This window comes from Sphaeramia orbicularis, chromosome 21 (genome assembly GCF_902148855.1).
Source record: "Sphaeramia orbicularis chromosome 21, fSphaOr1.1, whole genome shotgun sequence".
Lineage (NCBI taxonomy): Eukaryota > Metazoa > Chordata > Actinopteri > Kurtiformes > Apogonidae > Sphaeramia > Sphaeramia orbicularis.
In genome coordinates, this window is record NC_043977.1 from 58,086,806 (window position 1) to 58,098,914 (window position 12,109).

Here is a 12,109-nt window from a genome sequence, read left to right on the forward strand (position 1 = left end):
TATATTATTTATTATGTTGTTATTTTACTGGTTCAGCCCACTGCAGATCAAATTTAGCTGAGTGTGGAACTGAACTAAAATGAGTTTGACAGCCCTGTTTTAGAGAGTGTGTGTGTCGTTTTTTACTTGACTGTTTTTACACTTACATTGTCTTCTTTATTTAACTGTTTTCTACTTCTATTTTATTCTTGACTGTATAATTGATGTGTATATCTTACAGAGTGTAAAACCAAATTTCGTTGCGCTGTAGAAAGGTATTTTCGAATGACAATAAAGTTTCTTCTGTTTCTGTGGTAATGACTGCAGTAATTATCTGATGGAGGGCTCTTAACCCATTTGTTTGGTTACATCCAGGTGTGGACTTGTTCGGACCAGGGCTGGGTAGATTTAAAAAGAACTGGGATCAAACTTCTCCCTTTCCTGATCCAGTTACTGATCCCAGATGTTGCTGAAACACTATCCTCCTGTTTTATCTGTACCTTCTGTTCATATTAATACAGATTTCTCACTGTGTTTTTGGGCTCCATATTATTCCAACCTCTGCATTTTTTTTTTCAGAAGTGAGAGGCGAAAGAGGCTGCTGAACTCTGACAGTGATCTGACTGAGGACTACCCCAAGGAAAATGACTCTTCAAGGTAACATAACTACATACACATATACATGCCCAGACCTAAAACTAGGGCTGTGTATCGGCAAGAATCTGGAGATACGATACAAATCACAATACTAGGATCACAATACGATATATCATGATACTGTTAAAAAGGTAATTTTTTTGTTTGTTTCTTTTTAAAAAATGATTATTTCCTGAAAGAATTGAATTACAGCAGAAATCTGCACAAATACTAAACACATTTTTATTTGATCCCAACAGGATCTAATGCTATGTCACAAAATGTTCCTGTGTTCAAACTGAAATTCTGTTTTACAGACATTACAGTTTCAGATCCTGTTCAAATGTTCATATTCTATTAGTTCAGAACTAACATCAGAACAGTATTTTAGTTCAGTACCAACAAAGGAACCAACATCTGCCTCTCAGACAGTAAAAAGTGCTTTTAGGATGATTAAAATAACCAATATTTAATAAAACTGTGTAAAATAATAGTACATAAAATAGAAACAATAAAGAAAAATAGGACCAATGCCCCTGTAGCTTACCAGCCAAATTAAAAGCTTTGGTTATTTCTAAACAAATAACGTGTGAAGGATCACACCACGCATGCCCGAAGGAAGTATAGTCGGCAATTGGTTGTTGACAATAACGTGACCGGATTTCTTTACCTGAATGATGTTATTTGTAAACAATCAAACATGTGCTTCTGTAACACTCAGACATGTAAGAATTTGGATACCTCAAAACAACAAATTCGAATCCAGTTTAATGGTGCCAAGTGAATCAGCATATGGCTACCATGTTTTGGTCATATTCCAATCAGATCTGTAAAAAATTCAAATTCCAACTTGATATCATTGATACTGATTTATTGGATCAATCCACTTCCTATCTGTTATAATGGGAAAATTTTTCAAAGTCGCACCAAATCCAGAATCAGATCCGGATCCAAATAATTTCAATACCTTGTGTTGACATCATCATACAGAAGCTGTATACCAAGTTTGAGGTCAATGAGAACTGGAGTTTAGGAGAAAAAGATGATTGAATTTTTTCCCCATAAGAGCCCATGTTAAATTTTGCGTCAGTTCCAGATCCAGAAGAAGATCCTGATCAGCATGTGGACATTATGTTTGGGTCATCTCCCCATTAGGGCTGGACTGGAGACATTTACACTGGATATCATTTAGATTTACTGAGTTATTGCATCCATCCACTTCCTATCTCTTTTAATGGGGAAATTTTTCAAAGTTGCACCAAATCCAGAATCAGATCTGGATCCAAATAATTTCACTAACTTTTGTTGACATCATCATAAAGAAGCTGTATACCAAGTTTGAAGTCAATCGGAATTGTAGTTTTGAAGAAGAAGACGATTGAAAGTTTTGTAACAGACAATGATGCCAGACGCTGCATGACGACAATAGCTTACGGCCTGTCGGCCGGTAAACTAAAAACCACAATGAACCTCTGCCATATCTGCATTTGAATAAACCCCTAAAAATATTGATACAGTACTTTTTAACATCGATACAGTATTGTGAAATGAAATATCGTGATATATTGCAGAACCAATATTTTCTAACAGCCCTATCTAAAACTAGAGCAGATAACCCTGTCTTCTGTCCCCCTTTGTCTGGGGTATTTTTCAGGGGTTTCCTTAAGTGTCTGCAGTGCTTAGGCGAGGGTCCACAGTTTGTCATCAGGAGAATTGACATACAGCTTGCAAAAAAAAAAATGTAGCCCTTTGACCTTACAACTAGAAGTCCTGGGTTTGAGCCAAACTTGTCTGTGGTGTTTGCATGTTCTCAGTCTGTGGGGATTCCCTTTGGACACTCCAGCTTCTACCCATGGTCCAAAATATGCACCTTGATAGGTTAGCTGGTTACTGCAAATAGCCTGTAGGTGAGATGGTGGTAGTTCTGTTCATGTACCCTGACCGATGCAAGAGAAAAAGAAGACAAAGGTACATGTACCAAATGTTTAACTTTTTTTTTTTGACAGTGTAATTCAACTCATAATGAGAGATTATGCAGTTTGTTCATTTCATCAAATATATTGATTATCAAAGCTGGGTTAATTGGTCATTTCACTGATTTCTTAAGTTGCAGATAAACTCAGTTTGGTAATTACATGAATACAACAGAGGGAGCAATAAGGAGCAGTGGTTTTAAACATACAATGATACTGCAGTCATGCAGTAAATATCATTTTTAAGTAGTAAACTGGTAAAAGATTTATTGCATTAATTACATTTTAGATGATCCACTTAATAATGTATTAGTTTAGGTAATTTTCAATTATAAGTTAAGTTAAAGAAAATAGTACAATAAAATATTTTCTGTTCATTACTGAATAAAGTTCTAATTGAAGTGGAAAGTTTTTGTAAAATTAGATAGAGCCCTCGTCAGGTCGGTCTAAGAAGAAAACTCAAGCTTCAGTATGGATGTGAAGCTGAAGTCCTCCACGTCCAACTGTCTGTCCTAACACAGTGCTGATCACTGAAACTGACTGGAAACATTTACGTCTGTCTGCCCTGCCAGCCCTCATTTGACTCTTAAATTTTTGTTGGGTTTGTTGGTGTCATCTTGTTTGATCTTTATCATTGTTTTAGTTCCCTCGTCGCTCAGTTTCTGAGACAGACCAGTCTGTTCTATGGTCAGGTACTATCATGTATCATGTGACCGTGTCAGTGTATGTCTGTGAAACCACTGAAGTTATTCAGAATTAGTTTTATTTCAGACCACAGACTGTAAACGGTTTGTAATTCACCACAGCATAAATGTCCACAGTGAGAGAGAAAGATGACAGAAAGAGAGAGAGCAGCATGGGAGTGTGGGGTAGAAAGAGAGAAAAGAAAAGACAGATCCACATCAAACGTACATTTTCAGACCGGTTCATAACATGACCTGCTCTAAAACACAAATACACTCACAATTTAGCACAACCTGCAAGTAATGCAGTCTGACATAAGTTGTATGTCAGTTGGCAGGGTATCAGTGAGCAGCAGGGGCAAAAAGATTGGCTGGGGTATTAGTAAGCTCCGCCTACTTTTTCACTTGTTTCATTGATAAACTTAATCTAGGCATTTTATTCTCCACAGTTGGATAATAACTAAATATTTATGTACATTTCTTTAGCAACAACAAGGCAACTTTGGATCCATCCAGGAAGTTTGTGCTGACCTGTAAAGATAAGCTGAAGCAGCCAGAGGAGAACCGAAGTTCAGGTAAACTTTCATCACACTGTAGCACATGCTTTACACGTGATTTTTTTAAATCAGGAAGTTTCCTCAAAGGCCCCCATATTTGGTAGAGTATATGACCCACCTAGGGTGGCCAGAGTTGGTTTCTTACTATTTTATAATTGATTTGATTCATGAGTTCCACTTTAACATGAGTTCAGATTAAACTGAACTTTCCATTTTAGCTGAATTTTTAGAAACGTTATCAAAAAGTGAATATGTGACTCTTCATGCTTCTATCCATTATGTTCTGTGTACAGTACATGAGTTTACATACATAACTCTCACTGTTTCCCATTAATGATAGATATTTTGCTCCGTCACAATCTTAAAATGAACAAGAATATTGTGAACAGTCTCACTAACCAGGAATAAGTGCATTTTTAGCCAAACTACATTAACTACGTTAACAGTAAAAATGCATGTGAAACTGAGTAAACAAAAAAGATTCTAAAATATACATCCATGTAAAGCGCAAAATGCACAACTGATCCAGATTCAGAACCAGCAGCATCTGAAACCATGAGAGCTGCAGCTCTCAATGACTCAGCTTTGCTTGATGATTAAGGCTGAGTGTCAACCTTCCGGCTGTCAATGTATATGATAATTATCATCTGTCAGTACTGGACCTTTAGTTTGACAGAAAACAAACCCAGTACTGGTTATAATGTTTGGTTTTTTGTAAAGCATAAACTTAACTTCCACAGAAAAATCTGACATCAGCTGATCTGAAACTCTGTTATGAAGCCAAGGTGATCTGTGTACGTTTGTGTATTTAGCTAATGGACGGAACATGGTACATGCTTACTTTGATTCGGCTCCAGGGGTGAAAAATACCCTCAGAACTTAATATTTGATGGAGCAAAAAATCAACATTGACAAACATAATACATTCATGAGATGTAGGTGAGGTCAAACGCCGCACGAAAACAGCTGTGAACTAATGTGAAGTTACCACGGTAACGGAGGCGCTCTGCCTGCTTTTACTGTGCCTGTGCACAGTATTATGAAGACCACTATAATAAGATGTAATTTTATGAATGTGCTATTGTAATTTTCTGATGTAACATTCTGAAATCCCAGCTCACCTTTGTGTCTGTGTGTAGTTAGGTGGATACAGTTGGACTCAGTGGGAAACACTAATATTCTCATATCCTTTATCATCATACTTTAACTTATTACATTTGATGTCTTTCTAATTACATTTAGAAATGCTTTATATTGGTCAATAAAGCTGACAAGTCGTAAAAACATGAATTTAAGCTAATACTTTAGAGTAATGTCTGAGGCCTTTTAGGATGTTGATGCTAATTTTGTTGATTTAGTGCTTATTTTGCTCATTTTGATTTGATGTTGTGAAAGCCACTGTTTGCTCCAAATGGACAATCTGACTTTTAATTACACCATTATTTTTATTTTCGGCATCAGTGTGTTTTTTTGTTTTTTTTAAAGGATATCTAATTGATTTAATTTCCCAGGCTTAAATAAATACATGATCAGAACGGAAGAAGACCAGATCCAGGGATACTTTCTCATATTGTCTTTGGCCCACATTGATTTGTTGGGGTCATGTCAGCGTAGATACATCCTACTGCTAAATATTAGCTTCAAATGCATTTTTATTCATATTGTTGTATTTATTGTGCTGCTGTTGAGAAGAATGCATATTCAGTGTGCACCTTTACTTTTTTATGATTATGTTTTACTGTTCTTTATGATTGACCCGACTGACTCTCAGTTGAACATATTTGGCTTAATCCTCAGCTCCATTGGGTTCAGCTCCTCTTCATCCAACAGCTTTCTACGGCAGCCGATCAGTAACTAAAGATTACAGCCAGAGCCACTCATTCCTTGACAGGTGAGCAGCAGTACCTAAATTCAAAGGGTCTCCCATACAAGGACACACAAACATGAACTAAAAGCTAAAGTACAGATTGACAAACCCTCCTTTGGCAACAAACACAGGATGGACCAAAGAGGAGTCGTGCAAAGTTAACACTGGAAAGGAGTGGACATAGTCATTTGTGTGGGTGGTCTATTTGCTTTGGAGTTTGTGAAATTTTCCCCTTTCACAGTGCAGATTTTAGAGAGGAAAGTTTTCAAAAGAAGCACCCCTATTTAATAGAGGTGTAAGAAAATATCGGTTCTGCAATATATCGCAGTATTTAATTTCACAGTACTGTATCGATATTAAAAAGTCCTGTATCGATATTTTTAGGTATTTATTCAAACGCAGGTATTGTGGAGTTTTTCTTTTTTGTTTATATTTTATTTATTCTTATTTAACCCTTTCATGTATACTGGTCACTACAGTGGGCAGTTCTTCTCCAGCTGTTCTCTTTTATATTCGTGGGTTTTGTTGTTTTAGTTCCATATCTGCCGACACAGTGGACGCTTATGCATCATCCCATACACTGACATTTATACCATTACTGTAACTTTCCTGTTCTTTTATCAAAATCAATTGTTAATTGTTATTAGACTGTAATTAACAGTTTTTTGTTTTGTTTTTGTTTGTTTTTTTACCAATTTTTTTTTTTTTTTTTTGCATATTATCTGAGTGAGTAATAACTAGTATAGTATGTTCAAATGTGAGAAACATCAGATTAGCGGCATTATCCTCCTGAGACCCAGGAAAGTAAAATTTTTCAGCTTTTTTCCATTAAACAGTTGTCTTGATTGGAAACTACATAATACAACATTTTTTTGTGTATTTTTTTTTCCCCGAGACATTTTTAAAAATTATTTTTATTTATGTATTTATTTTTAATGGAATGTCCTTTACAATGGACAGCATTTTTTAAGTAAAACTGTCAAAGTTTTGTCCCCTACAGAGGACAGAAATGCATTGCTGGGTCTCAGGAGGTTACAAATATTTTTATTTCATAGTTTTCACACAGTATGTCAGTAAATGCATGTTTCTGAGCTTCAAAAATTGAACGCATGATGTCCAGCTGAGTGGACATTTTTGTAACTATAGGTTCATTAAAAAAAAAAAAGGAAAAATCAATCATATTGTTTTTTTTTATGCCTAAAGAGGAATAAAAACACTCAGGAAAAGAATCTTGATTAAGGTTCTCATAATTCATGCATAAAAGGGTTAACACTCTTTTATTAAATAATGTTACTTCTTTTGTTGGGATTGAACTAAAATAATGTTCTGATGTTAATTGTGAACTAATAGAATGTGAACATTTGAACAGGATCTTAAACTGTAATGTCTGTAAAACATCACTTAAGTTTGAACACAGGAACATTTGGTGATATAGTATTAGATCCTGTTCTGATAAAAAAAATGTGTTTAGTATTTGTGCAGATTTCTGCTGTAATTCAATTCTTTCAGGAAAAAGTCTTTTAAAAAAAAGAAACAAACAAAAAATGGCCTTTTTTTACCAGTATCATGATATATCGTATCGTGATCCTAGTATTGTGATTTGTATCATATCGCCAGATTCTTGCCAGCACACAGCCCTACTATTTAATGCTGCAGTGTTTTATCCCAGTTTGCACCTGACTTGACATGGCTGTGAGAATTCCAGATGAAGTAGCTGATGCAGAGAACACAGCAGGTGTCAGAGAACAGTTGGCTTAATTTCTTTTAATGCCACTGGAAGACGGAACAGGATATAATTTGCAAAGTAGTTCTAAACTCTGGTGACATCTAATGCAAACAAATAGTCAGGAGGCTCAACAAGACCCGAAGCAGGGGTTTAATAAAACTTCACTAAAATGGTGTCAGACGTGTTGGGGGGCAAAAAAAAAAAAAAGAAAATTACATTTTTATTGTGATGACATCCAAATATCCAAGTGTTTTGTTTTTTTTATGTTTGAGTGCACAATGATTCCCATACATGACCGATACTTACAAAACAACGTCCCATAAAACATGTAGAATAAATGTACCTTCGGGTCCAGTTCCATGCACTTTGACCGGTTGTGGAACTGAAAACAATGCAAATGTAGCCGTCTCTGCGTCTCCTTTGTGTCATGCATTGTGTCCTCTTTAATTTTCTTTGCGGGATAAGCCCTTAAACAGGTCGGACAGTGAAATTTGTAAGTATTCTAGGCTTCTGAGATAGTTACATTCATCCAGTAACACCTGAAACTTTCCCTTCTGCTGCCTTATTTTGGTTTGGGATGCTGTTTATTGTGAGAAACACTTTTAAGAAACTTAAGTGTAAATGTATATTTGTCTCTGACCACTTCCTTTGGCCCATTTTATGGTTTGCATGCCCATGGGTTTGTGCACTTGCTTAAAGGGCTCATATTTATCTAAACCCACTTTTATTAGTCTGTGGTTCATTTCTTTGTGTATTTGGACCTTAATAGTTTAACAGTTTGAATTTGAACCCTCAGGCTGCTGCAACACTATATTTAGTTTCATTCTGGCAAAAATCCAGTTGATTTCTACCAAGGTTATTATTGTTTAAGAAAACTAACGAAATGACGAAAACTAGAATTGAAAAAACATTTTCGTTGACTGAAATAAAAACTATAATTAAAAGAAAAAAACGATCACTAACTGAAACTGTATTGCGTGCTTAGAAAACTAACTAAAACGTATAAAAATTATGGATAAAATTTCCTTCGTTTTCGTCTTTGTCAATGTCGGATTGATACGAAAGCGATTTATTTCACTTGAGCAATTTTAGCTAGCGGCACCATATGAAACTTCATGGTCTGTCACTTGTGTTCACTTGTGGTTTCCAGTCGTCTTCTGGTCCCCACTCTACCTGGAAACATGGAGACTAAAGTTGGGAGAAAGCAGCAGAGTCCTGTCTGGGATTTATTTGAATATGATGACAGAGAAGAAGAGAAAAGAGACGACTAAACTAAAATTAACACTGAAACTAAACTAAAACTAAGCATTTAGAAAAATAAAAGAAAACTAATAAAAACTAGCAAGCCTGCTCTAAAAGCAAATTCAAACGAACTGAATTAGAGAACAAAGTCAAAACTAAATAAAACTAAACTATAATGAACTAGAAGCACTCGGAGAGCGCAGACCTCCGCCAAGGCAGATCAGTGCCCTGGATTTGGATGAAAATTTCAGTAAATGTTGATACTGGCACAAGGAACAAATGATTAAATTTTGGTGGTGATTGGGTGTGTGTGTGTGTGTGTGTGTGTGTGTGTGTGTGTGGGTGGGGGGGCACTGATCGGCCTTGGCGGAGGTCTGCGCTGTCTTTTCTAGAATAATAATTTAATAATAATAATTTATTTGTAAAGTGCTTTCAATCAAAGTGCTGTACAGATATAAAATCAATCACAATAAAACATAAAAACTAAAAACATTAACAGTAAAAACAAATGAAGACATATAACACAGAGTAAACAAGTGGGTCTTGAGCTTTGCTTTAAAAAAGCAGTCGTAGAGCACAGACCTCCGCCACACACACACACATCTGATCACCACCAAAATGTAATCATTTGTTCCTTGTGCCAGTATCAACATTTCCTGAAAATTTCATCCAAATCCATCCATAACTTTTTGAGTTATCCTGCACACAAACAGACAGACAAACTAATGCCGACAAAAACAGAACCTCCTTGGCGGAGGTAAAAATCCAAAACTATTATAACTTTCATTTCTACAGCCCGTTTCAATTCCTTCTTAATTTGTTACATTTTACAACTAGTTCCGTCTCCACATTTGCTCATATCAGGTCCAGACTTCAGACCAACATTTCTCCAGTATTTCTCCACTGTTTGTCGTCAACAGTGGTTGTAGTCCAGACTGAAAATATGTCCAAACTTGGAGCCCATTACCTCAGATGTTCAGTTGTCGGTTGAACGGGACAGAGCGGCACAGCTGACAACCTGGAGGGGGCGGGGCCTGAAGTGTCTCCTGTGCATTTAAAGGGCCAGCACTCTAAACCACCTTTCTGGTGTCATTCCTCAGAAATAGGGTTGAAGATGGACCTGTGGAGTTGAATGAATGAATGAAGAATTCAGAGCCAACCAGAGCATTTACAGTTTATGGAGACCACAGGGAAATGTGGGAAAAGGAAGAACAACATTTAAGAAAAGAAACATATCACTCCTTTAATAAAGGCTGTTTATTGTGTATGCATAAAGTTTTAATTCATTAGATTTGATAAAAGCTGCTGAATTGACTGAACTGACAACAGTACTGACTTGTATTTTGCTAACAGACCACACAGTACGACACAGACCCCCACAGCAAAGAGAAGCCTCGTATTGCCCAACCACTCCACTCCCTTCAAGAGGGTTCGGACATCTCTGGACTATGGTGGCTGGAACAAGCAGAGGACTTCGACTCTGGCCCAGTCTCAGCCCCCATTACAAGGGTAAGCATGTGCCAGACCGCATGGACAGACTAAAATGATGAGCGATGTCGGGAAGCCTTAAATGGTACATGTGGTTTTTGTTCTAATGGTGACTACAATATCAGGGATTCAAGTCCTGGATATTTTCAGATCTAATAGTATTGTTGTATTTAACTCACATTGCAGTTTTTCCAACCTGGGCAACACTTGCTACATGAATGCCATACTGCAGTCCCTCTTCAGCCTCCCGTCCTTCTCTAATGACATGCTGAGGCAGAGCATTCCATGGAAGAAGGTTCCCATCAATGCGCTGCTCAGGTAACCCATGCAGCCTACCCATTACATATGGACCAGATCCAGCCAAAGTCAACACCAGTGTCCAAAATTAAAGTTCCAAGTGTCATTTCTCAAACAGGCTCATTTTTAGCTTAAGAACTCTATTTTATGTAAGTGTTTACAAATTTCAGTATCACTTTGAAAAAAAAGATAGAACTGATTGTGTAAAGGTATACTTCTGTTAAATATGTAAATGCACTATTAACGTTAGTAATACTTGTTCAGACTCATATATGTAAATGAACTATTAACGTTAATAATACTTGTTCAGACTCATATATGTAAATGCACTATTAACGTTAATAAAAGGATAGCAGTTTTTTAAACAGTCTGGGATTTTTATTTGGATAAAGAGCAAACACTCTGGAATATCATTAATCTGAATTTTCAAGTGTACATATGTACGTCTTGCCAATTTTCGAACACCTCTTCCAAGAGAGCCGTTTTACAAACTTGTCTGCATGGTTCTGTTCCCTTTCAGACGTTTTGCTCACCTTATGGCTAAGAAGGATGTGGGCTGTCCAGAGACAAAAAAGGACCTGTTGAGAAAAGTGAAGAGTGCCATCTCCTCCACAGCCGAGCGCTTTTCTGGAAACATGCAGAATGTAAGTCACTACCAATTATTTTGTTATCAATGTAGCTAAAGATTACTTTGCTGATTACAAGTATTGCTAACAAGTAGTACCAACAAGTTGCACTATCTTTATTCTGTTGTTTTTATTTGGTGGTGGTTTTATTGTTCTATTTATCTATTTATTTATTTTTGTTGTTTTTAATTGTATGACTTTTTAATCTATTCTTGTATTTTATTCTTTTATTTGGGTTTTATTTATTCTTCTGTATCGCACTGTTTTCTTTTTTGTACAGTTTCTATGTCTTTAAATCTATTTCTGTATTTTATTCTTCTATTTTGGTTTTAATTATTCTTCTGAACAGCACTTTGGTCCACTGCAGTTGTTTTAAAATGCTTTTACAAATAAAGTTGGAGTAGATTGGATTGGATTTTTTAAGTTGGGGTATCAGTTATTTTCTGATTAGTCAATTAATCTGTTAGTTAAATAATTCTGACTTTTATCTTTATTAGGGATGTAACGATTACTGGTATAACAATAAACCGTGGTAAAATTCCTGACAGTTAGTATTACCATTTAAATTATAATCATCATAATAACCGTGTTTGATTACTGCACTTTGACCTACCTACCTACCCACCTACTCAAACTTGATATGGAAAATGGTCAAACAATAATAATAAGGTGTCATCTTTAGTACACATTTGTATGTTTACATGTTAATATTTGAATGTTTCTGCCAACAGAAAAAAACCCTTCTGCTTTTATTTTATTTATTTATTGATTTTCCCAAAATACAATACCGTGATAATAATGATAACTGTGATAAGTTTGATCACAATAACCGTGATGTGAAATGTTCATATCGTTACATTCTCAATCCTTATGTATTTGTATGTATTTATTTATTAGTTCCAGGACAGTGTGTATTGGTATTAGTTGCAGAGAATAAGACGCATGCACCAGATTTAGCAGAGAAGCTAATTTCCATCTGTTGTCCTGGACAAATGACCAACACAACAAAACATCACATAGATTACAAAGTACTAA

The 12,109-nt window shown here is 35.9% G+C and overlaps 1 protein-coding gene across 2 annotated transcripts in view; it reads left to right on the top strand.

Moving 5' to 3' along the window:
* The window catches only part of usp37 (ubiquitin specific peptidase 37), a 38,780-nt gene that overhangs the window by 8,897 nt on the left and 17,774 nt on the right, over positions 1–12,109 (top strand). For both annotated transcript variants that reach the window (XM_030124808.1, XM_030124807.1), the window contains exons 6-11: positions 559–636; positions 3,758–3,846; positions 5,626–5,719; positions 10,017–10,172; positions 10,338–10,469; positions 10,969–11,092. In XM_030124808.1, coding sequence (XP_029980668.1) covers positions 559–636; positions 3,758–3,846; positions 5,626–5,719; positions 10,017–10,172; positions 10,338–10,469; positions 10,969–11,092 — 673 coding nt within the window. The remainder of the gene's footprint in view (positions 1–558; positions 637–3,757; positions 3,847–5,625; positions 5,720–10,016; positions 10,173–10,337; positions 10,470–10,968; positions 11,093–12,109) is intronic.